At 43.5% G+C, this 24,258-nt stretch overlaps 1 protein-coding gene across 1 annotated transcript in view; it reads right to left on the minus strand.

Annotated features, from left to right (window-relative positions):
• Positions 1-107: 107 nt before the first annotated feature.
• SARNP (SAP domain containing ribonucleoprotein) overlaps positions 108-24,258 on the minus strand; it is a 64,161-nt gene continuing 40,010 nt past the window's right edge. Inside the window, exons 10-11 of the mRNA XM_010349936.2 lie at positions 6,939-7,028; positions 108-3,709 (exon numbers count right to left, since the gene is read on the minus strand). Coding sequence (XP_010348238.1) covers positions 3,668-3,709; positions 6,939-7,028 — 132 coding nt within the window. The 3' untranslated portion in view covers positions 108-3,667. The remainder of the gene's footprint in view (positions 3,710-6,938; positions 7,029-24,258) is intronic.

Consider the following 24,258-nt stretch of genomic DNA (forward strand, 5'->3'; position numbering starts at 1 on the left):
CTCGTGATCCACCCGCCTCGGCTTCCCAAAGTGCTGGGATTACAGGCGTGAGCCACCACGCCTGGCAACAATATTACATTCTAAATTTATCCTATTAAAAGTGATCCGAAGGGCTGGGCGTGGTGGCTCAGGCCTGTAATCCCAGCACTTTGGGAGGCCGAGGTGGGTGGATGACGAGGTCAAGAGATCGAGACTGTCCTGGTCAACATGGTGAAACCCCGTCTCTACTAAAAATAACAACAAAAAAAAATTAGCTGGGCATGGCGATGCGTGCCTGTAATCCCAGCTACTCAGGAGGCTGAGGCAGGAGAATTGCCTGAACCCAGGAGGCGGAGGTTGCAGTGAGCCGAGATCGTGCCATTGCACTCCAGCCTGGGTAACAAGAGCGAAACTCCTTTTCAAAAAAAAAAAAGTGATCCGAGAGGTAGAAACCCAATACAGGAACAACATAGGGGAAAGAGATAACAAAAAAGCTGGGATCACCTTGGCCTCAAAGAATCTGCAAAGATGTGAAACGAATTTTCAATCCCTTTGGAAGGAAAAACAAGAAAAGCCTGGGTATGGCAAGATAAATTTTGGGGGGATTCCAATAATCAGAAATAACTGGCATTGCCAGAGGCCCTCTGTATAAGAGAACAGGAAAAAAGTTATCCTCCCTTAAGTTCCTCTCTCACTCCTCATGTCTGATACAGCAAGAGGACTCAAAACCAAGAAGTCCTGCCCTTATTCACACCTTCCTTCCTATAGCCCTCATCCCCACAGAATCTTCTAGCCTCTATCTTCAGCAGTTCTTAAGGGATGGGGCTGGGCAGTTTAGAGAGTAGAAAAAAAAAAGAGAATAATCCCAGAGAACCATAAAAAGGTACAGATTTACAGCTGAGGAAGCTAGTTCTCCCCATAGCTTTTATAGACTCCCTCATTAAGAGCTTCTAGGTATGCAGAGAATGTCACAGCTTCAGGAACTGAAATCAGTTAGCCACATCTGGATGCTGGATAAGCTATAGTAGGGAAACTGGGGGATAGGAAGGAAGAGTACTAAGATCTCAGGTAAAGAATTACAAGCCTCGATATCTGTTCCATCTCCAAATGGAATTACTATTTTAAAACCGAATTAGGAAAAAGGCAACCTAAACTATTCATGCTGAAAGAGTATATGGGGAAATACTATAATGAGATAGGATGGGGAGGATTTGGTGATCTGGCTTGGAGATTAGAGACTTCTGACTAACCTCCAGGACAAACAGCTGCTGAAGTGGGATGAAAAAGGTTAGTAAGAAAAAAAAAATCCCCACAAATTTAAAAACACTGTTCAAAGATCTGGAGAAAGTAAGATGAGTGAAGAGAATAATTAGGCTTCAAGAAGAGAATCCTGAAAGTAAGGCTGAATACCTTTCTGGAACGTTATAGAGGATAAAGACACAAAGTGAAGAAAACTTCCGAAGGATCCACTGCTCCACTTACTAATCAGCATCTGCTCTATTCTTTTTTTTTTTTTTTTTTTTTTTTGAGGTGGAGTTTCGCTCTTGTTACCCAGGCTGGAGTGCAATGGCGCGATCTCGGCTCACCGCAACCTCCACCTCCTGGGCTCAGGCAATTCTCCTGTCTCAGCCTCCTGAGTAGCTGGGATTACAGGCACGCACCACCATGCCCAGCTAATTTTTTGTATTTTTAGTAGAGACGGGGTTTCACCATGTTGACCAGGATGGTCTCCATCTCTTGACCTCGTGATCCACCCGCCTCGGCCTCCCAAAGTGCTGGGATTACAGGCTTGAGCCACCACGCCCGGCGCTGCTCTATTCTTTTACCTATTTTTCTCTTTGTAAAACCATACTAGGGTAGAAACCATAACAGAATCTATAACCTCTCAAATTACAAATCAGATATATTCTCTCTACTTCTGTTTTCAGATGAAGACAGACTAGAGAGAGGAAAGGCTAGCCCCAAAATAAGAGCCTGAGGTAAAGAAAAGGGAGGCAGACAGAAAAGAGGGAAAGAGGAAGGTCATTCCAATTGTAAGGTTTATTTGGTTGAGTAGGTGTCAAAAATTTAACCAGCATTCCCTTTTGTTTACTTCTCCAAAGTCTCAGAATGGGGCAAACTTCACAACATATGGGCAGCAGTTTTTGGATTTGCTCTCCAAGGCACAGTTTTCCTAAAGTATCTAAACTTTAGGTCCCTGCCTTCCTCACCAACCAGAGACTCTGGAGAAATAAAGAGATTCTTGATGTTAGAAAGATGACCAAACCATTACCATTTCATTAAGCACAAAACCAGGCAGGTTTTAGTAGAAATAAGGATAAAGGATTACACCACAGCAACATGGGATCAGATCATAGTACCAAAGTTTTCAGGTGAGGTGCCAGGTTCCTAAGCCTTATTAACAAAAATAGCCCAAACAAAAACCAAGCTTATATAAAGATTAAGAGGAGAAACTCTGGGCCGGGCGCGGTAGCTCAAGCCTGTAATCCCAGCACTTTGGGAGGCCGAGGCGGGTGGATCAGAAGGTCGAGAGATCGAGACCAACCTGGTCAACATGCTGAAACCCCGTCTCTACTAAAAATACAAATTAGCTGGGCATGGTGGCGCGTGCCTATAATCCCAGCTACTCAGGAGGCTGAGGCAGGAAAATTGCCTGAACCCAGGAGGCGGAGGTTGCGGTGAGCCGAGATCGCGCCATTGCACTCCAGCCTGGGTAACAAGAGCAAAACTCCGTCTTAAAAAAAAAAAGAGGAGAAACTCTGTACTAACATATCCAAAAAGATCAAATTGTAGGTTTCAGATCTACATGAACTTGAAGCCTCCAGTTCCACTGCTTATGTTCCCAATGATTTATGTAATAATGCTTAACAGTGCTGACATCCTCTGTCATGCTTTGATTCTCTATACAAAATTTCCTCTATCTCTGAGGGATATCCAGCCCATCTTTCTTCCTAAACTGAATAACCAACAAGGTCCCACATACTGGTTTTGGCTGAAACCAGACAGTATCGTACCAGGCCACTCTTGAAAATAGGGCCCTTTTCCTTTAATTTGGGACCCTGGACTCTATTTTAACCAAGAAAAAGTCTGCATTATTAGCTCATAACAGAAGGCTACTAATCAATGCCCTTGTATATATATCCTTTGCACCACCTAAAACCTCCCTTGTTTTATTTTATTTCAGTGGGTCACTACAAGCTGCTGGAGTAAAGACTTGGTGGGTGGGTAATTTAACCTCTTCATGGAGGATAAAAAATGCTTGTGAGTATGAAAGAAGGGAATAAATAGACTTAAAGGGTAGACTTGATCCTTTTTCTTGTCTTCTATTCTAAGGGATAAAAGTGTTATGGCCAATTGTCTATAATATTTGCCCCTGAAGCTCCCCTTATCTGGTCTAATCTGGCTCCAATAAATCAAAGGAGCACCTAATAAAACACATTGTTCTCTTTTCTATTTTTTTTTTTTTTATTAACAAGCAACATAATCAAAAACAGAAACACAACAACCTTAAAGCTGAAACAGCAATAAGTCAAACTGCTGCTGCAGTTCACGGATGTACCTGGGGTACATGCTCCCTCATTGCGAGGCAGGACGTAGGCACATGACTGTGCATTTAGGTATATATGTGACCAAGAAGAATCAGAGAAATGGAAAACACTGGAGAACAGAAAGTAACAAGAACTTTACATCAGGCAATCCCAAAGCGCTCTGCTCTTTTCCTCTTCTTTGCCTGTAGAGAAGAAGCAAGAAAAAAATTAGATTGAAGACAATAGTTGCCGGGATTCCTGGCTGCTTTAATCCAAACTCACATGAACTGTCACAAGGCCCAAGAAGGAAGGATGGCCCAGACTTGAGCTTGGCAGCAAGAGATTTCATTCCTCAATCTCTGCAATCTTTCCAATTATCCAGTTAGAGCTGGGAAAGTTTAGTGGGTAAGGAGGGTGAGAAGGAAAAAAAAATTACGGGGGTGAGGGACAGAGAGAAGAACAGTGGTAGAAAATGGGAAGATTCCGGAAGGAGAGAGGGCCACCCAGCCTGAGATCAAGCTAGCCTGGAAACAATGGGCTCTTAACAGGCTGGGGAAAGTTCCAGTCAACGGGGAGATGGAAGATTTCAGAGGATAATGAATTAAACAATGCTATTCATAGAGGTGAAGGAGATGCCCTTCTGAGCAGTCAGGCCCAGTCAGTAGCTATTCGTTAGGCCTCCAGAAAGGCATATAAATCTTTTGATGCCAACAGAACGAATAGGGAGTGAATGGTGTGTGGGTGAGTCCCTATCATAGAGCTCTTAAAAGAGGCAGCAACACTGGAGAGGACACAAAATGGTAAGGGAAGACTTTTGGTACGGGAAGTGACTCACAGAACGGCACAGAGTCCTTCATGTGCACTCCCAACCACTAGCCCTAGCAGAATACAAACTCCTCTAGCGTTTTCCTAGTTAAAGGTTAGCTGATTTAACTCTAAAATTTTCAGGGTTTAATTTACAAGACTGATTCTGATACTAACTCATAAAGAAGTTTTTCATAAAGCATCATCCTGTTGGCACTGTCCTCAAGACAGTTCTTGCAAGATAAGGCTGTTATAAAAGTATGTGGCACCTCCCCCTTTCTTGGTCCCGCTCTGGCCAAGTGATGTGCCTGCCCCCGCCTTGGCCTTCTACCATGATTGTAAGCTTCCCGAGGCCTCCCCAGAAGCCAAGCAGATGCCAGCACCATGCTTCCCATAAAGCCTGCAGAATTGTGAGCCAATTAAACCTCCTTTCTTCATAAATTACCGAGTCTCACGTATTTCTCCTTTATAGCAATGCAAAAACAGCCTAACAATACACTTTTTTTTTTTTTTTTGAGACAGTCTTGTTCTTTCGCCCAGGCTTGAGTGCAGTGGCGCAATCTGGGCTCACTGCAACCTCCACCTTAGCCTCTGGAGTAGCTGGGACTACAGCACCACATCCGGCTAAACTTTTAAAAAATTTTTAGTAGCGATGAGGTCTCCTATGTTGTCCAGGCTGCTCTCCAACTCTTGCCCTCAAGTGATCCTCCCACACTGTCCTCCTAAGGGCTGGGATTCTTTCATTTTGAGAAATTATTTGTGGCCAGGCATGATGGCTCATGCCTGTAATCCTAGCACTTTGGCAGGTGGATCACAAGGTCAAGAGATTCTGGCCAACATGATGAAACCCAGTCTCTATTAAAAATACAAAAACAGGGCCGGGCGCAGTGGCTCAAGCCTGTAATCCCAGCACTTTGGGAGGCCGAGGCGGGTGGATCACGAGGTCGAGAGATCGAGACCAACCTGGTCAACATGGCGAAACCCCGTCTCTACTAAAAATACAAAAAATTAGCTGGGCGTGGTGGCACGTGCCTGTAATCCCAGCTACTCAGGAGGCTGAGGCAGGAGAATTGCCTGAACCCAGGAGGCGGAGGTTGTGGTGAGCCGAGATTGCGCCATTGCACTCCAGCCTGGATAACAAGAGTGAAACTCCGCCTCAAAAAAAAAAAAATTAGCTGGGCGTGATAGCACACACCTGCAGTCCCAGCTACTCAAAAGGCTGAGGCAGGAGAATCATTTGAACCCGTGAAGCAGAGGTTGCAGTGAGCCGAGATTGTGCCATTGCACTCCACCTGGAGACAAAGTGAGACTCCATCTCAAAACAACAACAACAACAACAACAACAAAACCCCACCTATTTGTAAACAAAGTGACAGGAAGAGGAAGTCTGATTTGAGTCCACTGTCCTTTTCCAGAAGGGAGTTAGGTACAATCAATACTTATTAAATACTTTAAAACTATCCCTTTTTATACAGAATCATTTCATTATTTAAGTATCATGTGAGGGAGGTATATTATCTCCACTTTTCAGATGATGAAAGTGAAGCTCAGGAAGTACTATAATTTATTAATACTAAGTGGCAGAGCCTTTTTCTTTTTTTGAGACAGAGTCTCACTCCCTTGTGCAGGCTATGCACTGATGCCATCTCAGCTCACTGCAGCCTTGACCTCCTAGGCTTAAGTGATCCAACCTATCTCAGCCTCCTGAGTAGTTGGGACTACAGGTGTGTGCTACCACGTCTGGCCAATTTTTATATTTTTAGTAGCGTCAGGGTTTCTCCATGTTGCCCAGGCTGGTCTTGAACTCTGGGGCTCGAGAGATCTGTCTACCTCAGCCTCCCAAACTGCTAGGATTACAGGCACGAGTCACACCTGGCCCAGAGCCACTTTTAAAATCCAAGGCCTGATTCAAAACCTTATACTCTTTACCATTAGTCTAATAGACTCTTGACACTGAATTAAGTATATTGATGGAATTCAGTGTTGCCACTTCATCCAGGAAAAAAAGTTATCAAGCGGCTGGGCGCAGTGGCTCAAGCCTGTAATCCCAGCACTTTGGGAGGCCAAGGCGGGTGGATCACGAGGTCGAGAGATCGAGACCACCCTGGTCAACGTGGTGAAACCCCGTCTCTACTAAAAATACAAAAAATTAGCTGGGCATGGTGGCGCGTGCCTGTAGTCCCAGCTACTCAGGAGGCTGAGGCAGGAGAATTGCTTGAACCCAGGAGGCGGAGGTTGCGGTGAGCCGAGATCGTGCCATTGCACTCCAGCCTGGGTAACAAGAGCGACACTCTGTCTCAAAAAAAAAAAAAAAAAAAAAAAAAAAAAAAAAAAAAAAAAAAAAAAAGTTATCAAGCAAAAGGCAAAATATTTGGGCACTTAAGAATTAGGTGGGTGGCCACAGGAGGACTGCTTGAGCCCAGGAGCTTGAGACCAACCTGGGCAACAGAATGAGACCCCATCTCTACAAAGTGTTTCTCCACTCAGTTTATTCACTCTCACTTCCTGAGCAACAGAAACCCCATCTCTACTAAATAAATAAGTAGGTGAGGAAACAGTATTTCTCCATTCAGTTCATTCACTCTCATTTCCCTCAAGATCTATGAAGCATTCCAGGTATATTTTTACCTCTGTATCCTCTGTGGTTCCAGTTCCAGCTGAACTTGTGACAATCCCAAATCGTTCCTTCCTCTTTTTCAGTTTCTCATCATCTTCAGACTATTCAGGAATAAACAACAGAGTTGAAAGAAATTACCCTCCATTCACCAAGTAAATAGGAATGAAATAACTTATTGGTCACAATGTGCTAACCAACCTTGTGACAAGAACTAATGATCACATAAAGAGATAAGATACAGGCTGGGCATGGTGGCTCACACCTGTAATTCCAGCACTTTGGGAGGCCAAGACAGGTGGATCATCTGAGGTTGAGGGTTCGAGATCAACCTGACCAACATGGAGAAACCCCATCTCTACTAAAAATAGCAAATTAGCCGGGCATGGTGGCACATGCCTGCAATCCCAGCTACTCGGGAAGCTGAGGCAAGAAAATGGAGGTTGCAGTGAGCTAGACTCTGTCTCCGCCCCACCCCCATCAAAAGAGTTCAAACAACCTTTTTTTTTTCTTTGAGATAGAGTCTTACTTCATCACCCAGGCTGGAGTTGAGTGACACAATCTCAGCTCACTGGAACCTGCACCTCCCGAGTAGCTGGGACTATAGGTGCACACCACCACACCTGGCTAATTTTTGTATTTTTAGTGGAGATGGGGTTTCAGCATGTTGGCCAGGCTGGTCTCAAACTCCTGACCTCAAGTGATCTGCCCGCATTGGCCTCCCAAAGAGTTAGGATTAGAGGCATGAGCCACCATGCCTGATCAAACAAACTTTTAAAGAATGTTTGTGTGGTGCTTACGAGCTGGATTTATTTTTAAATCTCAAGGAAATTATGTTCCTACAGTGTATAGGCAGGCTGTGTCTCTAGGTGTCCCAAAATCACGCAGTCAAAAGCAAAGGCAATCAAAAGAGCTACAGAAACACAAGAATTTTTCAATGCCTCTACTCTCAACCCCAACCAAGGAGTTGCCTTTGTCCCTGTGGCCACAGCAGCCACCTGTACAAATCAAAAGCAGGGCAGCTATCCAGCTTTCTGTGCTCAATTTGTTTAACTAGTCCAGGTGTCTGAACACAACAGGCAGGAGTACTGTCTTGGATTTTCTTTAACTCTTTCAGCTTGAGAAAGATGTTCATGTTCTCCCTTTTGCTGCACCTGCTTTCTAGTGAGTAGCAAGGAACCTAGGAAAGAATGATGGCTATCAAGCAGTAAAGAATCCTATATAAGTTATCCTTTAATCAGAGTATATTATCAGAATAAACTACTGCCTACACAGTTTTTCTGCCTTTCTCATTATGACCACCAGCAAATCCATAGTGGGTACCTCATTAATGTACTCTATTGTAAAAACATTAAGCTAGGTTCAAAGGAAAAAAGAAGTATTCTTGTCCTTAATAATCATCAATTAAAATAACACTATAGCCATGAACATTTGGGTGCTTAGTATGTGCCAGGTACTGTGTACAGTTCTATACATGCAATATCTCATTTACTACTTTTTTTTGTCCTGAGACGAAGTCTTGCTCTGTTACCCAGGCTGGAGTGCAGTGATGCCATCTTGGCTCACTGCAACTTCCACCTCTCAGATTCAAGCTATTCTCTTCTTGCCTCAGCCTCCCAAAGTGTTGGGATTACAGGCGTGAGCCACTGCATCTGGCATCATCTACTTGTTATAATAAGCATATGGAGTAGGCACTATAATTAAATTCATTTAATAAATATGAAAATTGAGGCTTGGGGAGATTGATTTGCCCAAAATCTCACAAATAATACCAGGATTGGAACCCAGGACATTTTACTCGAGAATCCACTTTCTTAGCTTTACCCCTCCTCAAGGTATCTCACATAAGTATTTCTTTGGAAGAACAGTAGGACAATTAAGTGCTTAATTCTCAAAGAAGAAGGATCACCGGGACCCTTAGCTAAAAAAAATTCATAAATTTTAATCACTTCACTCAAAGAATCAGGTCAACAATACTAGGACCTCTTCTTCTTACTATCATACCACATACCTAACAATTTATAATTAACTAAGGACCTAGGGAGAGAACTCCAGTTAGTAGTCTTGTATTAAAGTTTTTCTCAGCTGAATCTGTTTTTTGTTTTTTGTTTTATATTTTGAGATAGAGTCTCACTCTGTCACCAAGCTGGAGTGCAGTAGCGCAATCTCGGCTCACTACAACCTCTGCCTTCCGGGTTTAAGTGATTCTCCTGCCTCAGCCTCCTGAGTAGCTGGGACTACAGGAGTGTGCCACCATGTCCAGCTAATTTTTATATTTTTTGTAGAGACAGGGTTTCGCCACACTGGCCAGGCTGGTCTCCATCTCTTTATCTCATGATCCACCCGCCTCAGCCTCCCAAAGTGCTGGGATTACAGGCGTGAGCCACCACGCCTGGCAGCTGAATCTGTTTCTAATTTTGCCTAACTGGCTATTCCATTTGTTAAGATGTAATAAAAGAATAAGGGGCCAGGCTTGGTGGCTCATGCCTGTAATACCAGCACTTTGGGAGGTAGAGGCGGGCAGATCACCTGAGGTCAGGAGTTCGAGACCAGCCTAACCAACATGGAAAAACCCCATCTCTACTAAAAATACAAAATAGCCAGTGCATGCCTGCAATCCCAGCTACTCAGGAGACTGAGGCAGGAGAATTACTTGAACCAGGGTGGCAGAAGTTGCACCGAGCCAAGATCGTGCCACTGCACTCCAGCCTGGGCAACAAAAGTGAACTCCATCTCAAAAATAAAAGAATACGGAAGGTTTCCAACAAACATTAAGTCCCACCACATTTTTTACTAACAAAGTCAAGGGAGAAAGTTTTCTTGATTTTTATCTACTACCACTAAGATAAAGTGAATAAAGGATATAAATGGAGATTTCAAACTGAGAACCTCTAGAATGCTCTAGTTGATATATTCTTCACCACGACTCCTGGCCAAGTAGGAAACAGTTTGCAGGAAAATAAATCGAGCATACCTTCTTGTGGAGAGGCAAGACTAGACTAGACCAATATCTTGTTAAACTATCATTATAAACTTTTTTCCATTCAATTTAGCGCTAGCAGTACTCCAGCAAGTTCAAATCACAGAGGAGGTATGACTTTTGAAACCCAGACATTATATCAGCACAAACCCTGAGACCATGCCCTCCCCCAACATATGTCCACTTGGAATGTGCAGGCCAGTTTTGCTCCTCCTGGTTCTTTATTTTGCCATACCCTGAAATGGGAAGTTTGATTTCTCCATGAGTCACCTGCCTTGATCCCACCTTTTTTAGAGACAGGGCCGTACTCTTTTGCCATGCTGGAGTGCAGTAGCATGATCACGGCTCATTGTAATGTTGAATTCCTGGGCTCAGGTGATCCTCCTACCTTAGTCTCCTGAGTTGCTAGGGCTACAGGTATGTGCCATGCCTGGATAACTTTTTTTTTTTTTTGAGACAGAGTTTCGCTCTTGCTACCCAGGCTGGAGAGCAATGGCACGATCTCGGCTCACCGCAACCTCTGCCTCCTGGGTTCAAGCAGTTCTCCTGCCTCAGCCTCCTGAGTAGCTGGGACTACAGGCACACACCACCATGCCCAGCTAATTTTTTGTATTTTTAGTAGAGACGGGGTTTCACCTTGTTGACCAGGATGGTCTCGATCTCTTGACCTCGTGATCCACCCGCCTTGGCCTCCCAAAGTGCTGGGATTACAGGCGTGAGCCACTGCGCCCGGCCTTTTTTTTTTTTTTTTTTTTTTAATAGAGACAGGGTCTTGTTGCCCAGGCTAGTTTCAAACTCCTGAACTCAAGCAATCCTTTCAAATTGCCTCCCAAAGTGCTGGGATTACAAGCATGAGCCACCACATCCTTTTTAATAGCTTCCCTTTTTAATAAGATCTTTGGTGCCTCTTCTGGAGTTACAGGCAAAGCATCTGTTCCAAACCCATCTGTTCCTTTGTTTTCCAAGGGAAAAACAAAACAAAACAATACATCTTTCCCCCACCCTCCACAAATAGCCTGCCCTTCTCTCCCCACCCAGCACCCCTCAGCTTCTCTCCTAAAGCCCCCTTCCTCCTTTCCCTGCAGGGAAAGTGCACAACTGGGCCCAGTAAATCAACACAGTTCTAATGATCTCTCTCACTTGACCCTTCTAGCGTGACAGTGTCGCATGGAAACAAATGTACAATAAACTTCACTCCATCTTTAGCTTCTTGCTGACAGGTTTTGATTCATGGGATGGCGAGACCCATCTGAGGGAAATTACCTCAATCAAAACGCATGTCTCTCTGCATTCATCAGGCCAATGCTCCCTCAGGCCATGCTCAAGTGCACAAATAGGGTTGTGGCATATGCAGGCAGCAGTGACCCCTCTAGCTCAGTGTCACATGCATTTGTAAACCTTTCCCTTCTTCATCCCCCCCCACTACCCTCCCTCAAAACCCTCAACTACTAACAAATCTCTTTTTTCTTCCCATGCATACAGTGTGAGAAGAGAAGTGCTTGAATCTGAAGTGCCCTTATTTCCTATCAAATGTATACTCCTAAAAACATACAACTTGCATCCAAAATCAGGAGAAAACTTTCCTCACTGGCCAAACACAGGCATTGGACATTCAGATTAATCCATATATTTCAATTCCTCCCTCCTCTTCCTTTTCAAGACTAAAAACACCAAGCCAACCAACTGACTGATGCCAGTAATTTCAGCATATGCAACCCTCATGGCACCTAATACCTGCCTTGTTCACTTTTCATAAGATTTCATTTATAAAAAGGAGAAAGAATTACGCAAAAGAGAAGAAAGTATCTATATAAGAATAGGTAGTTATATTCTGTCACCCAGGCTACAGTGTAGTGGCTCGATGTTGACTCACTACAACTTCTACCTCCCAAGCTCAAGGGAGCTTCTCACCTCAGCCTCCCAAGTAGCACAGCTGGGACCATCACACCCAGCCAATTTTTGTGTTTTTTTTGTAGAGAGAGGGTTTCAGTATGTTGCCAGGCTGGTCTTGAACTCCTAAGCTCACGTAATCCACCTGTTTCTGCCTCCCAGCCTCTACCTCCCAAAGTGCTGGGATTATAGGAATGAGCCACTATGCCTAGCCCCAGGGTTTATATTTTAAAAAACCAAATACCCTTACTATTATTGTATTTTCCATTATAGAATACAGTTCCAAACTCAGCCCTTGAAAATAATACCTGGAACAGAAAAGACAGACATTCAAGCCTGTCCAAGATATAAATTACACATGTCAAGAGTACTTTGCACACAGGAACTATAAAATATATTCAATAAATTTTAGCTATTATTTTTATTGCTGTATTTCTCCTGGTCCTTGAAACAAAGTTTGAGATCATAATCAAAATGTAAGCTAACAATGCCATTAATTCTTCTAGATAAGAAGTGAAATCATAGTGACCCAGTGTGGTGGTTCACACCTGCTCCCAAGCACTTTGGGAGGCTGAGGTGGAAGGCTCACTTGAGCCCAGAAGTTTGAGAACAACCTGGGCAACATAGTGAGACCCCATCTCTACAAACATTTTTTTTTTTTTTTTTTTTTTTTTTTGAGACGGAGTTTCGCTCTTGTTACCCAGGCTGGAGTGCAATGGCGCGATCTCGGCTCACCGCAACCTCCGCCTCCTGGGTTCAGGCAATTCTCCTGCCTCAGCCTCCTGAGTAGCTGGGATTACAGGCACCTGCCACCATGCCCAGCTAATTTTTTGTATTTTTAGTAGAGACGGGGTTTCACCATGTTGACCAGGATGGTCTCGATCTCTCAACCTCGTGATCCACCCACCTCGGCCTCCCAAAGTGCTGGGATTACAGGCTTGAGCCACCGCGCCCGGCCTACAAAAAATTTTTTTAAAAAATTTAGCTGGACATGGTGGTACACACCTGTGGTCCCAGCTACTCGAGAGGCTGATGGAGAAGGATTGCTTGAGCCAAGGAAGTTGAGGCTGCAGTGAGCCATCATCACACCACTGCACTTCAGCCTGGGCAACAAAGTGAGATCTTGTCTCAAAAATATACAAATACAAATAAATAAATGAGCGAAATCACCAAAGGCTAGTAAGAATCAGATCCATTACCAAGGCAACAAGAAAACTCCCTTTAGCTGCAAGAAAAATGAGTATCTTTTGGACAGCTGACTAACGGTTAAAATTTTGGTTGTGGAATAATAGTTACCGGACAGAATCAGTCTTCTCAACAAAGTCCTGTTAACCATCACCATCTTCTTTCTTTCTATTACTCTCTCTCTCTCTCTCTCTCTCTCTCTCTCTCTCTCTCTCTGCCTTCCAGGTTTAAGTGATTCTCCTGCCTCATCCTCCCAAGTAGCTGGGATTACAGGTGACTGCCACCACACCAGGCTGATTTTTGTATTGTTAGTAGAGACGGGGTTTCCATGTCAGCCAGGCTGGTCTCGAACTTCTGACCTCAGGTGATCCATCTGCCTCAGCTTCCCAAAGCGCTGGGATTACAGACATGAACCACCATGCCCAGCCTTTTTTTTTTGGGACAAAGTCTCGCTCTGTTGTCCAGGCTAGAGTGCAATGGCACAGTCTTGGCTCACTGCAATCTCCAACTCACGGTTCAAGTGATTCTCCTGTCTCAGCCTTTTGAGTAGCTGGGATTGCAGGTGTGAGCCACCATGCCCAGCTAATTTTTCATATTTTTAGTCGAGATGGGGTTTCACCATGTTGGCCAGGCTGGTCTCGAAGTCCTGACCTCAAGTGATCCACCTGCCTCGGCCTCCCAGAGGGTTGGGATTACAGGCCTGAGCCACCGTGCCAGGCCAAACAATTCCTTTCTCAGACCTTGAAAACCTGGGCTGCGAGGCTTTACTGATTTCATAAATCCTAATAATTAAAAACTACTAATAGAAGATATCTATATAAGGTAATATATGAGGGGACTGGGCAAGGATCTAACCTCTATCTATGCAGACCCAATCCCAGGTTCTCTAAAGGCCCCTGAGGAATCTCTTTCACTAAATTATGTGACATCAGATTCAACCAACATTTTCAACAGTCCAACTGTGCTTTCTCTTTCTACTGGCTGCCATAATGTTTGAGGCCAAATGTGTGGCCTGTCTTTAGCAAGTGATTTTGAATATACAAATGGTCCCCAAATGCTTTGACTTAAGATTTTTCAACTTTACAACGGCAAACGCTGCATGCTCAGTAGAAACTTAGCGTACCCATACAACCATTCTGTTTTTCACTTTCAGTATTCAATAAATTACATGAGATATTCAATGCTTTATTACAAAATGGGCTTTGTGTTACATGATTTTTGCCCAACTGCACACTAATGTAAGTGTTCTGGTCACGTTTAAGGTCAACTAGGCTAAGCTATGACGTTCAGAAGGTTAGGTGTATTAAATACATTTTTGACTTAAGATGGGTTTTTATCAGTACATAACACCCATTGTAAGGTGAGGAGTATCTGTGTTTCTATTAGAAAAGAGAGGCCAGAAGTATCAAGGTAAGAGAGAAACATGAGATCGAGAGATGAAAAGCAAACACACAGAACCAGAGATAGGAATTTAGAAAACAAGATGAAGTGCAGTTAGTTACAGGGTTGCTGCTGGTCCCTTAAGAATGTACTCCTCGCCGGGCGCGGTGGCTCAAGCCTGTAACCCCAGCACTTTGGGAGGCCGAGGTGGGTGGATCACAAGGTCAAGAGATCGAGACCATCCTGGTCAACATGGTGAAACCCCGTCTCTAGTAAAAATACAGAAAATTAGCTGGGCATGGTGGCGCGTGCCTGTAATCCCAGCTACTCAGGAGGCTGAGGCAGGAGAATTGCCTGAACCCAGGAGGCGGAGGTTGCAGTGAGCCGAGATTGCGCCATTGCACTCCAGCCTGGGTAACAAGAGTGAAACTCTGTCTCAAAAAAAAAAAAAAAAAAAAGAATGTACTCCTCTATAAACATAAAGGAATTTATTTTAAAATACTCAATGTCCTGAGAATAAAAAGAGAGGGGAAAGAGGAAATAAGAGAAGGGAAAGGGTTACCAGGTTATAACTACAAATTTTAAATTAAGGGTTATTAGCAATGATTTCCATAGCATATATACTGTAGCCAGGAATTAAGTTGCAAAAGGAAGATCAGATGCAACAAATGGCAGCTGAATACCCCAGATGTTTTCGAACGTGTCTGTTCCCTTTTTACAACAAAGTACCATTACTATGTCTACCCAAAATGGAGTTCTTTGTTATTTTCTAAACTCAACTTGTGTCTTCAAGATTCAAATTCATAAGAAGATTTTTGGAAACAATGTCTAAACATTCTGTGTATACCACCAAAAAAAAAAAAAAAAAAAAAAAGAAACTTACTAATTTTATCCTAAATACAATAAAGAATACTGCTCCTTGCTTGTGTGCCATGGCTATTTACTCTGTGAGAAGTCGTCTAATTTGATTTAATTAGCACCCCGTGGGTTGTGTGTTGAAAGCATTCACCTTCTTCAATCTTATTACCAGTGTCACTCTGGATCATATAAAAAGAAACTAGGAGAAACAAAGCAAAGTTAACGCAAGCATAATTAGTGAATCTGAACTCAGTAATTCCCGAGAACACAAAGCATGAGTACTTTTACTGGATTCAAGTAAGATACATCCTTATTCTCTGTGACCAAAAGAATTAACCAAGCCAGGTACTATTCCTGGTCAGTTTAACAAGCTTACTCACTTATCATCCCTCCTTTTACCATGTGTGAGAAGCAGAAATTCCAATTAAAAGAGTCCAGTCATAAAAATCCTTACAAGTAGAAAGAGGCATTTCAGGGGAGCTCAGGTACTGCTATAATATTCCCCCTCAGAAGTCTTTTCCCTAGAGTGATGGAAGAGAGGCTGACAGAGAGCTAAGATGGTCATATTTCATAAATATAACAAATAACTGCCCCCCTCTGTGACTGAATTACCATACTAAGATGTTATCAGTTCTCAGGCCAATCTGATTTCTAAGGGGAATGTAAGGTAGTGTAGCAAAAAGGAAAACAGAGCCTTTTGGCCACTTTTCCTGAATCTTACTGCCACGTGACTGATGGCAGGATGAAAAGCAGAGCCTGGGGCCTTTCAGGCGATGGTAAATTAATGATGACATGGCCCTGACTTCCCAGAGGTAAAGGTTATGAAACACTCCAGGGTAAGTGAGCTTCCAATTTCATACTCTCAGGATGAATGACAGCAACTGATAGTTATTCTCAGAAACACTTCGATGCTTAAAAAACACAGCTGTCACCTCTCCTGCCCCAGTTTCTGAAAATGTTTATTCCCGAGCCTTTATGCCAGCCAGATGACAGATTTTTGGGGTGGTCCCAAAAATCAATGCACAGAGCTTGAGTAGATGAAGGTGAGAGACCAGATTATCGGCAAGTACACCATCTTAGCAAATAACATGGTAGACACTCCAACACTATCCACACACATACACATAACACACCTACCCAATTTAACCATCTTACCTACTCTCAATAATCTTTTTTTTTTTTTTTTTTTTGAGACGGAGTTTCGCTCTTGTTACCCAGGCTGGAGTGCAATGGCGCGATCTCGGCTCACCGCAACCTCCGCCTCCTGGGTTCAAGCAATTCTCCTGCCTCAGCCTCCTGAGTAGCTGGGATTACAGGCACGCGCCACCATGCCCAGCTAATTTTTTTTTTGTATTTTTAGTAGAGGCGGGGCTTCACCATGTTGACCAGGATGGTCTTGATCTCTTGACCTCGTGATCCACCCACCTCGGTCTCCCAAAGAGCTGGGATTACAGGCTTGAGTCACCATGCTCGGCCTAATCTCTCTCAGCTGTGAGATCAGTATCAAGTTTCTGGGGCTGGTAGGGTGCTAGAACTTTAAAGTTACACCACAATTAGAGATCAGCAAGAATTGTATCTCCTCGTATCTTCACAGGATTTGAAGCCCAAGAACACAGTCAGCTCAGAATCAAACACTCTTCTCACTCACTAGCTTCCACCACTTTTTCTTTCTCCTGTCCAAATCAAGCTCTTTCCCCAACCCCCACTCCTCTTCAACCCCAGAGGAGGTCGTTTCGGTCTTGCTCTAGCTGATTGTAGGACAAAGCAAGGCAGGTGGAGGAAATGAAGGCTTCACACTTGAGACCCCCGGAAATCAAGTTTCTATTAAAAGTCCCCATCTCCCTCCCTTAAAAGCCAAGAAGCTGTTGCTTTTAAGGATAAGCGATGCAGAGCTTGGCAGAAATGTCAAGAAATCAACAGAGGGAAGCTGAAACTTCTGGGAAGTGAATGTTGTCTTAGCCAAAACATATAGAAAAGAAAGGATAGTTACCTGACCAATCAAAAATTTAGAGTGAACACTAGGAAAACAGATTCTTTTAATCTGAAGTATTTAAAAATGCAGATTTCTGGCCACAACCCAACCTAATAAATCTACATCTCAAAAGGGCAGGCCTACAGAGCTGTATTTTTTAAAGGGTCTCCCCTCCCCCCACCCCCTGTGATCCTTATGTGCAACCATTATTTCGGGCCAATTTGAAGTAGCTTTGAAAAAATACAGACCAAACGACTTTTTCTTTTCTTTTTTTTTTTTCTCCAATTTTTTAAAATTGCATTTTAGGTTTTGGGGTACATGTGAAGAACATGCAAGATTGTTGCATAGGTACACACATGGCAGTGTGATGTGCTGCCTTCCTCCCCATCACCTATATCTGGCATGTCTCCCCATGCTATCTCTCCCCAACTCCCCACCCCACGCTGTCCCTCCCCTATTTCCGCCCTACAGACCCCAGTGTGTGATGCTCCCCTCCCTGTGTCCATGTGTTCTCATTGTTCAACACCCACCTATGAGTGAGAACATGCGGTGTTTGATTTTCTGTTCTTGTGTCAATTTGCTGAGAATGAAGGTTTCCAGGTTTATCCATGTCCCTACAAAGGACACAAACTCATTGTTTTTGATGGCTGCCTAGTATTCCATGGTGTATATGTGCCATATTTTCTCTGTCCAGTCTATCATTGATGGGCATTTGGGTTGGTTCCAGGTCTTTGCTATTGTAAACAGTGCTGCAATGAACATTTGTGTGCATGTGTCCTTATAGTGGAACAATTTATAATCCTTTGGATATATATCCAGTAATGGGATTGCTGGGTCAAATGGAATTTCTATGTCTAGATCAGGCGTCCCCACACTTTTTACACAGGGGGCCAGTTCACTGTCCCTCAGACCGTTGGAGGGCCGCCACATACTGTGCTCCTCTCACTGACCACCAATGAAAGAGGTGCCCCTTCCTGAAGTGCGGCGGGGGGCCGGATAAATGGCCTCAGGGTCCCGCGGGCCCTAGTTTGGGGACGCCTGGTCTAGATCCTTGAGGAATCGCCACACTGTCTTCCACAATGGTTGAACTAATTTACACTCCCACCAACAGTGTAAAAGTGTTCCTATTTCTCCACATCCTCTCCAGCATCTGCTGTCTCCAGATTTTTTTAATGATCGCCATTCTAACTGGCGTGAGGTGGTATTTCAATGTAGTTTTGATTTGCATTTCTCTAACGACCAGTGATGATGAGCATTTTTTCATATGTTTTTTGGCCTCATATATGTCTTCTTTTGTAAAGTGTCTGTTCATGTCCTTCGCTCACTTTTGAATGGGCTTGTTTTTTTCTTGTAAATCTGTTTTAGTTCTTTGTAGATTCTGGATATCAGCCCTTTGTCAGATAGGTAGACCGCAAACATTTTTTGCCATTCTGTTGGTTGGCGATTCACTCTAGTGACTGTTTCTTTTGCTGGGCAGCCAAACAACTTTTTAAAATTTCTCATCAAATCCAAATAAGGCTGCCATCCTGCTCCAATTTTCTCCTATAAATGCTAGGGTTATTCCAAACTTTATGCTACCTACAAACAATATTTCAGCTGCAGAGATGTGAGGGGTAAAAAGAGAGCTCTGAAGAAATCACAGAGGACTATGGGTAGCACACCTGTCTTACTGCTCTCCTACAATTCAAATAGAGAAGCAGAGAGAATCTTTCATCATAGTTGAATACAGGAAGAAATATGCCAAAACAAGATCAGGGAACACCGCAGTTATGTGGGGAAAAGAGGGAGGCAACTAGGTTGCAGCAGCACACAGACATCTTTTCCTACAGAACTGACATGAAGGAAAAGGAAAAAAATTTTTTTTTTGAAACAGAGTTTTGCTCTTGTTGCCCAGGCTGGAGTGCAACAGTGCCATCTCGACTCACTGCAACCTCCACCTCCTGGGTTCATGAGATTCTCCTGCCTCAGCCCACCACACCTGGCTAATTTTGTATTTTTAATACGGGCTTGTACCTGTACTCTCGCCAGGGCAACAGAGTGAGATCCCACATCTCTAAAACAAACAAACAAACAAACAAATAAATAAATAAATAAATATATATATACATATATATATATATATATATTTTTTTTTTTTTTTGAGACGGAGTTTCGCTCTTGTTACCCAGGCTGGAGTGCAATGGCGCGATCTCGGCTCACCGCAACCTCCACCTCCTGGGTTCAGGCAATTCTCCTGCCTCAGCCTCCTGAGTAGCTGGGATTACAGGCACGCACCACCATGCCCAGCTAATTTTTTTTGTATTTTTAGTAGAGACGGGGTTTCACCATGTTGACCAGGATGGTCTCGATCTCTTGACCTTGTGATCCACCCGCCTCGGCCTCCCAAAGTGCTGGGATTACAGGCTTGAGCCACCGCGCCCGGCAAATAAATAATTTTTTTGGAGACAGTCTCACTCTGTTGCCCAGGCTGGATTGTAGTGGTGCAATCTTGGCTCACTGCAACCTCCACCTCCTGGGTTCAGGCGATTCTCCTGCTTCAGTCTCCCAAGTAGCTGGAATTACAGGCATGCACCACCACACCTGGCTAATTTTGTATTTTTAGTAGAGACAGGGTTTCACCATGTTGGCCAGGCTGGTCTGGAACTCCTGATCTCAAGTGATCCACCCACCTCGGCATCCCAAAGTACTGGGATTACAGGCATGAGTCACCGTACCCGCCTTTTTTCTTTTTAGACAGGGTCTCTTGTTCTGTCACCCAGGCTGGAGTGCAGTGGCACGATCACTGCTCACTGCAGCCTGGACCTCCCTCACTCAACCAATCCTCCCACCTCAGCCTCAGAAGTAGCTGGGATTTCAGGCATGCCACCCTGCTCAGCTAATTTTTTATTTTTTGGTAGAAACAAGGTCTCACTATGCTGCCCAGGCTGGTCTCAACTCCTGGGCTCAAGTGATCCTCCCGTTTTGGCTTCCCAAAGTATTGGGATTACAGGCATGAGGCACTGTACCACCTCTGTTCATTTCGAATTGCTCCTTCTTTTCACGCACCTCATACCTAAGCATGGATATGATATGCAAATTCTGTAACTGCCTCCTCTATACCCCAATAGACTTCCACCAACAATTACTTTCTAAAGTCCAGATCAAGGGGCTGGATATGATGGATTATGCCTGTAATCCCAACACTTTGGGAGGCCAAAATGAGAGGATCGTGAGGTCAGTTTGAGACCAGACTGACCAACATGGTGAAACCCTGTGCCAGGCATGGTGGCAGGCACCTATAATCCCAGCTACTCAGGAGGCGGAGGGAAGAGAATCATTTGAACCCAGGAAGTGGAGGTTGCAGTGAGCTGAGATTGCATCACATCACTCCAGACTGTTGACAAGAGTGAAAGACCCCCTCAAAATAAATTAATTAATTAAATAAAGTCCAGATAAAGCATTCCAAATATAATCTTCTCAGTTACACATCTCCCTACTAGGGACTTCCAGATTTAATATTTGTTGTAAACTCCAAATGTACAACACCCTGAAAACACATTTCTATTTCTTTTCTTTTCTTTTTTTTGTTTTTGGGAGACGGAGTCTCACTGTCACCCAGGCTGGAGTGCAGTGGCATGATCTCAGTTCACTGCAACTTCCGCCTCCTGGGTTCAAGCAATTCTTCTGCCTCAGCCTCCCAAGTAGCTGGGATTATAGGTACGTGCCGTGACGCCTGGGTAATCTTTCGTATTTTTAGTAGAGACAGGGTTTCACCGTGTTAGCCAGGATGGTCTCGATCTCCTGACCTTGTGCTCTGTCCAACTTGGCCTCCTAAAGTGCTGGGATTACAAGCGTGAGCCACACGCCTGGCCACACATTTCTATTTCTGTCCTAAGAATCTGCCCTGGAAATTAAAAAGTTAAATTTTTTTTTTAAACATGAAAAAAGATGACCAAGCACAGTGGTGTGGCTCACACCTGTAATCCAAGCATTTTAGGAAGCAGAGGTGGGCAGATCACCTGAAGTCAGAAGTTTGAGACCAGCCTGGCCAACATGGCAAAACCCCACCTCTACCAAAACTACAAAAGTTAGCCAGGTGTGGTGGTGTATACCTGTAGTTCCAGCTACTCAGGAGGCTGAGGCAGGAGAATCACTTGAACCCAGGAAGCAGAGGTTGCAGTGAGCTGAGGTCACGCCACTGCACTCCAGCGTGGGTAACAGAGAGAGACTGTCTCAAAAAATAAAAAAAATAAATAAAAGAGTAGCAAAGGAAAGGGAGAGGAAGAAAGGAGTTAAAATTTTCTAGATTTTAACAAAAGATTTCATATTATATTAAAAATGGGTCTTTGCTTATTTACAAACATCACCACCAAGTATCCCCCTTAAAGTATCTCCAATTTGATGTCCTGCCTCACCCCTACTTCCAGCTCCAAAATACGATGGGATCTGACTTCCTTCAGTTATCAGTCATGAAGAGCAACTCTGCTGTTTTGGTGCATGCATAAGGAAATGAACCATCCTATATTGTTCAACCTAATTTTAATAGAATTCCACATGTAGGCCGGGCGTGGTGGCTCACGCCTGTAATCCCAGCACTTTGGGAGGCCGAGGCGGGTGGATCACAAGGTCAACAGATCGAGACCATCCTGGTCAACGTGGTGAAACCCCGTCTCTACTAAAAATACAAAAAATTAGCTGGGCATGGTGGCGCGTGCCTGTAATCCCAGCTACTCAGGAGGCTGAGGCAGGAGAATTGCCTGAACCCAGGAGGCGGACGTTGCGGTGAGCCGAGATCGTGCCATTGCACTCCAGCCTGGGTAACAACAGTGAAACTCCGTCTCAAAAAAAAAAAAAAAAAATTAGAATCCACATGTATAAAATTTTACCTCCCCTTATCAATGCCAACCCAAAGAACAATATTACTCAAGTGTTAGCCTCTCAAGTATTAACATACATATAATTGCCATTCTGCTATAGCTCTCACAACATGAGGAGCTTTTAACCAAAATTTCCTATTGAAAAAATTAATCACATACACATATACCAAAAACTCCTTCCCCAACACCACTTTATTTCCTCCTCCCATACAGACTTTGAAGGATATACGGTTGTCCCTTAGTATCCAAGAAGGATTGGTTTCAGGACCACTCCTGCCCCACCTATAGATACCAAAATCTCTGGGTGCTCAAGTCCTTTATACAAAATAACATAAAGTTAGGTACAGCAGCTTCTGCCTGTAATCTAAGCACTTTGAGAGGCAGAAGGACTGCTTGAGCCCAGGAGTTTGAGACCAGCCTGGGCAAAATAAGGAGACCTTATCTCTGCAAAATAAAATTAGCTGGGCATGGTGGTGCATGCCTATGGTCCCAGCTACTTCGGGGGGGATGACATGGGATTATTTGAGCCCAGGAGGTGGAGGAGGCTGCAGTGAGCCATGATCTGGACCACAGCACTCCATAGAGTAAGACATCATCTTTAAGGAAAAAAAAAAAAAAAAAAAGGCACAGTATTTGCATATGACCTATGCTCATCCTCCTCTATACTTTAAATCATCTCTAGAGTAGTTATACCTAATATAATGTAAATGTTACACAAATAGCTATTATATTTGTCTTATACTGTTTTCCTTGTATTATTTTTTATAGTTGTATTTTTCTTCCCCTCAAATACTTTTGATCCACAGATGTGGAACCCATGGATACAGAGGGCTGAGTGTACTTGGATTCAGAGAGCTCACATTTCACCACAGCTGGAGAGAGTATCTGGGAGTGTGGATAGATATTGCTTCACTTAGAAAGGCCAAGCCAACTACCTATCACCTGTAAATTAGATATACAACCAGATATAATGTAATTTTAAAAATATTTACCTTATGTACTAAGAGTGGTGCTTTCAAAAGAAAAAAGAAAAAACTCTCATTCAGCGAATAAGCCTATCTCAAGAACCAGACTGGCATAAACAACTGAACATACTGAAAAGTAAAACAGACTTAACAGAATCCAGCACTCCTTTCTCTTTCAGGGTGTATTTACTTTTATGGCAAAGACTACCAGGGGGCTACAGAAAGCATAAAACTTGTTTTTTATCAAAGTCATCAGTTCTGACATGTTAGATGAAGGAATGCAAAGACATTATGGAGGGGTATTGAGCACAGGAAACAGAAAAGAGTTTTTCTTACTACAAATTTCTTTACCTGAAGTTCTCCAGTTGCAAATTCAATGAATGAAATCAGAAAGAAATACATAAAATTAAAAGGTACAAGAGCTTAATGGTCTCAGCCATGCACCTTTAAGGAAGTCTAATCATCTAACAGAACTTTTCCTAAATACCCAGTTTATAATAAATATAGAGCAAGGCACCAGGCATGAATGTTGACATAACATCAAAAATCTCACCTTGCTTCCCTAGATTTTAAAAGCTTCCTCTGAAAATGTTCAATTTATATTTCTAACATCTCTTGTCCAATTTTTTCCTCATACATTGGCTAGGTAAAAAGTATGCGCTGAAGGATTAGGGAATAGTGGGGCAGTAGAAAGAGAAGTTGGGCAAAGAAAAACCTGTCTCCTACTTCTCTGGTTGAAATTAGAAACACTGTCAAGAGCCCTAGACAAGACAAAGAAAAATTCGATTGTCTCTTCGCTCTTCCAAATTCCTATAACCAAGTGGTTCAACAGCAGATGAATGGCACACATAACATCATTGATTGGAATCATAGTAAAAGGAAGTGAGAAGTGTGGGTGCGGGGAAAACTGGGAAGGGAGAGAGACGATTTATTTGTGCTACAGACAAAAGACAAGTTCTGTTCTTCAGCAGGGAGAAATGAAAAATCAGATAGGATAAACTGCGGTCAGAGTTTCCTCCACTATTTCCTCTTATAATAATAATTATTATTATTATACTTTGAGACCAAGTCTCTGTTGCCCAGGCTGCAGTGCAGTGGCATGACCTCAGCTCACTGTGATCTCCACCTCCTGGGTTCAAGCAATTCTCGTGCTTCAGCCTCCCAAGTAGCTGGGACTACAGGCGACCATGCCCAGCTCATTTTTGTATTTTTAGTAGAGACGGGGTTTCACCATGTTGGCCAGGCTGG

The sequence above is a fragment of the Saimiri boliviensis genome, chromosome 7 (assembly GCF_048565385.1).
Source record: "Saimiri boliviensis isolate mSaiBol1 chromosome 7, mSaiBol1.pri, whole genome shotgun sequence".
In the NCBI taxonomy this organism is placed as follows: Eukaryota; Metazoa; Chordata; class Mammalia; order Primates; family Cebidae; genus Saimiri; species Saimiri boliviensis.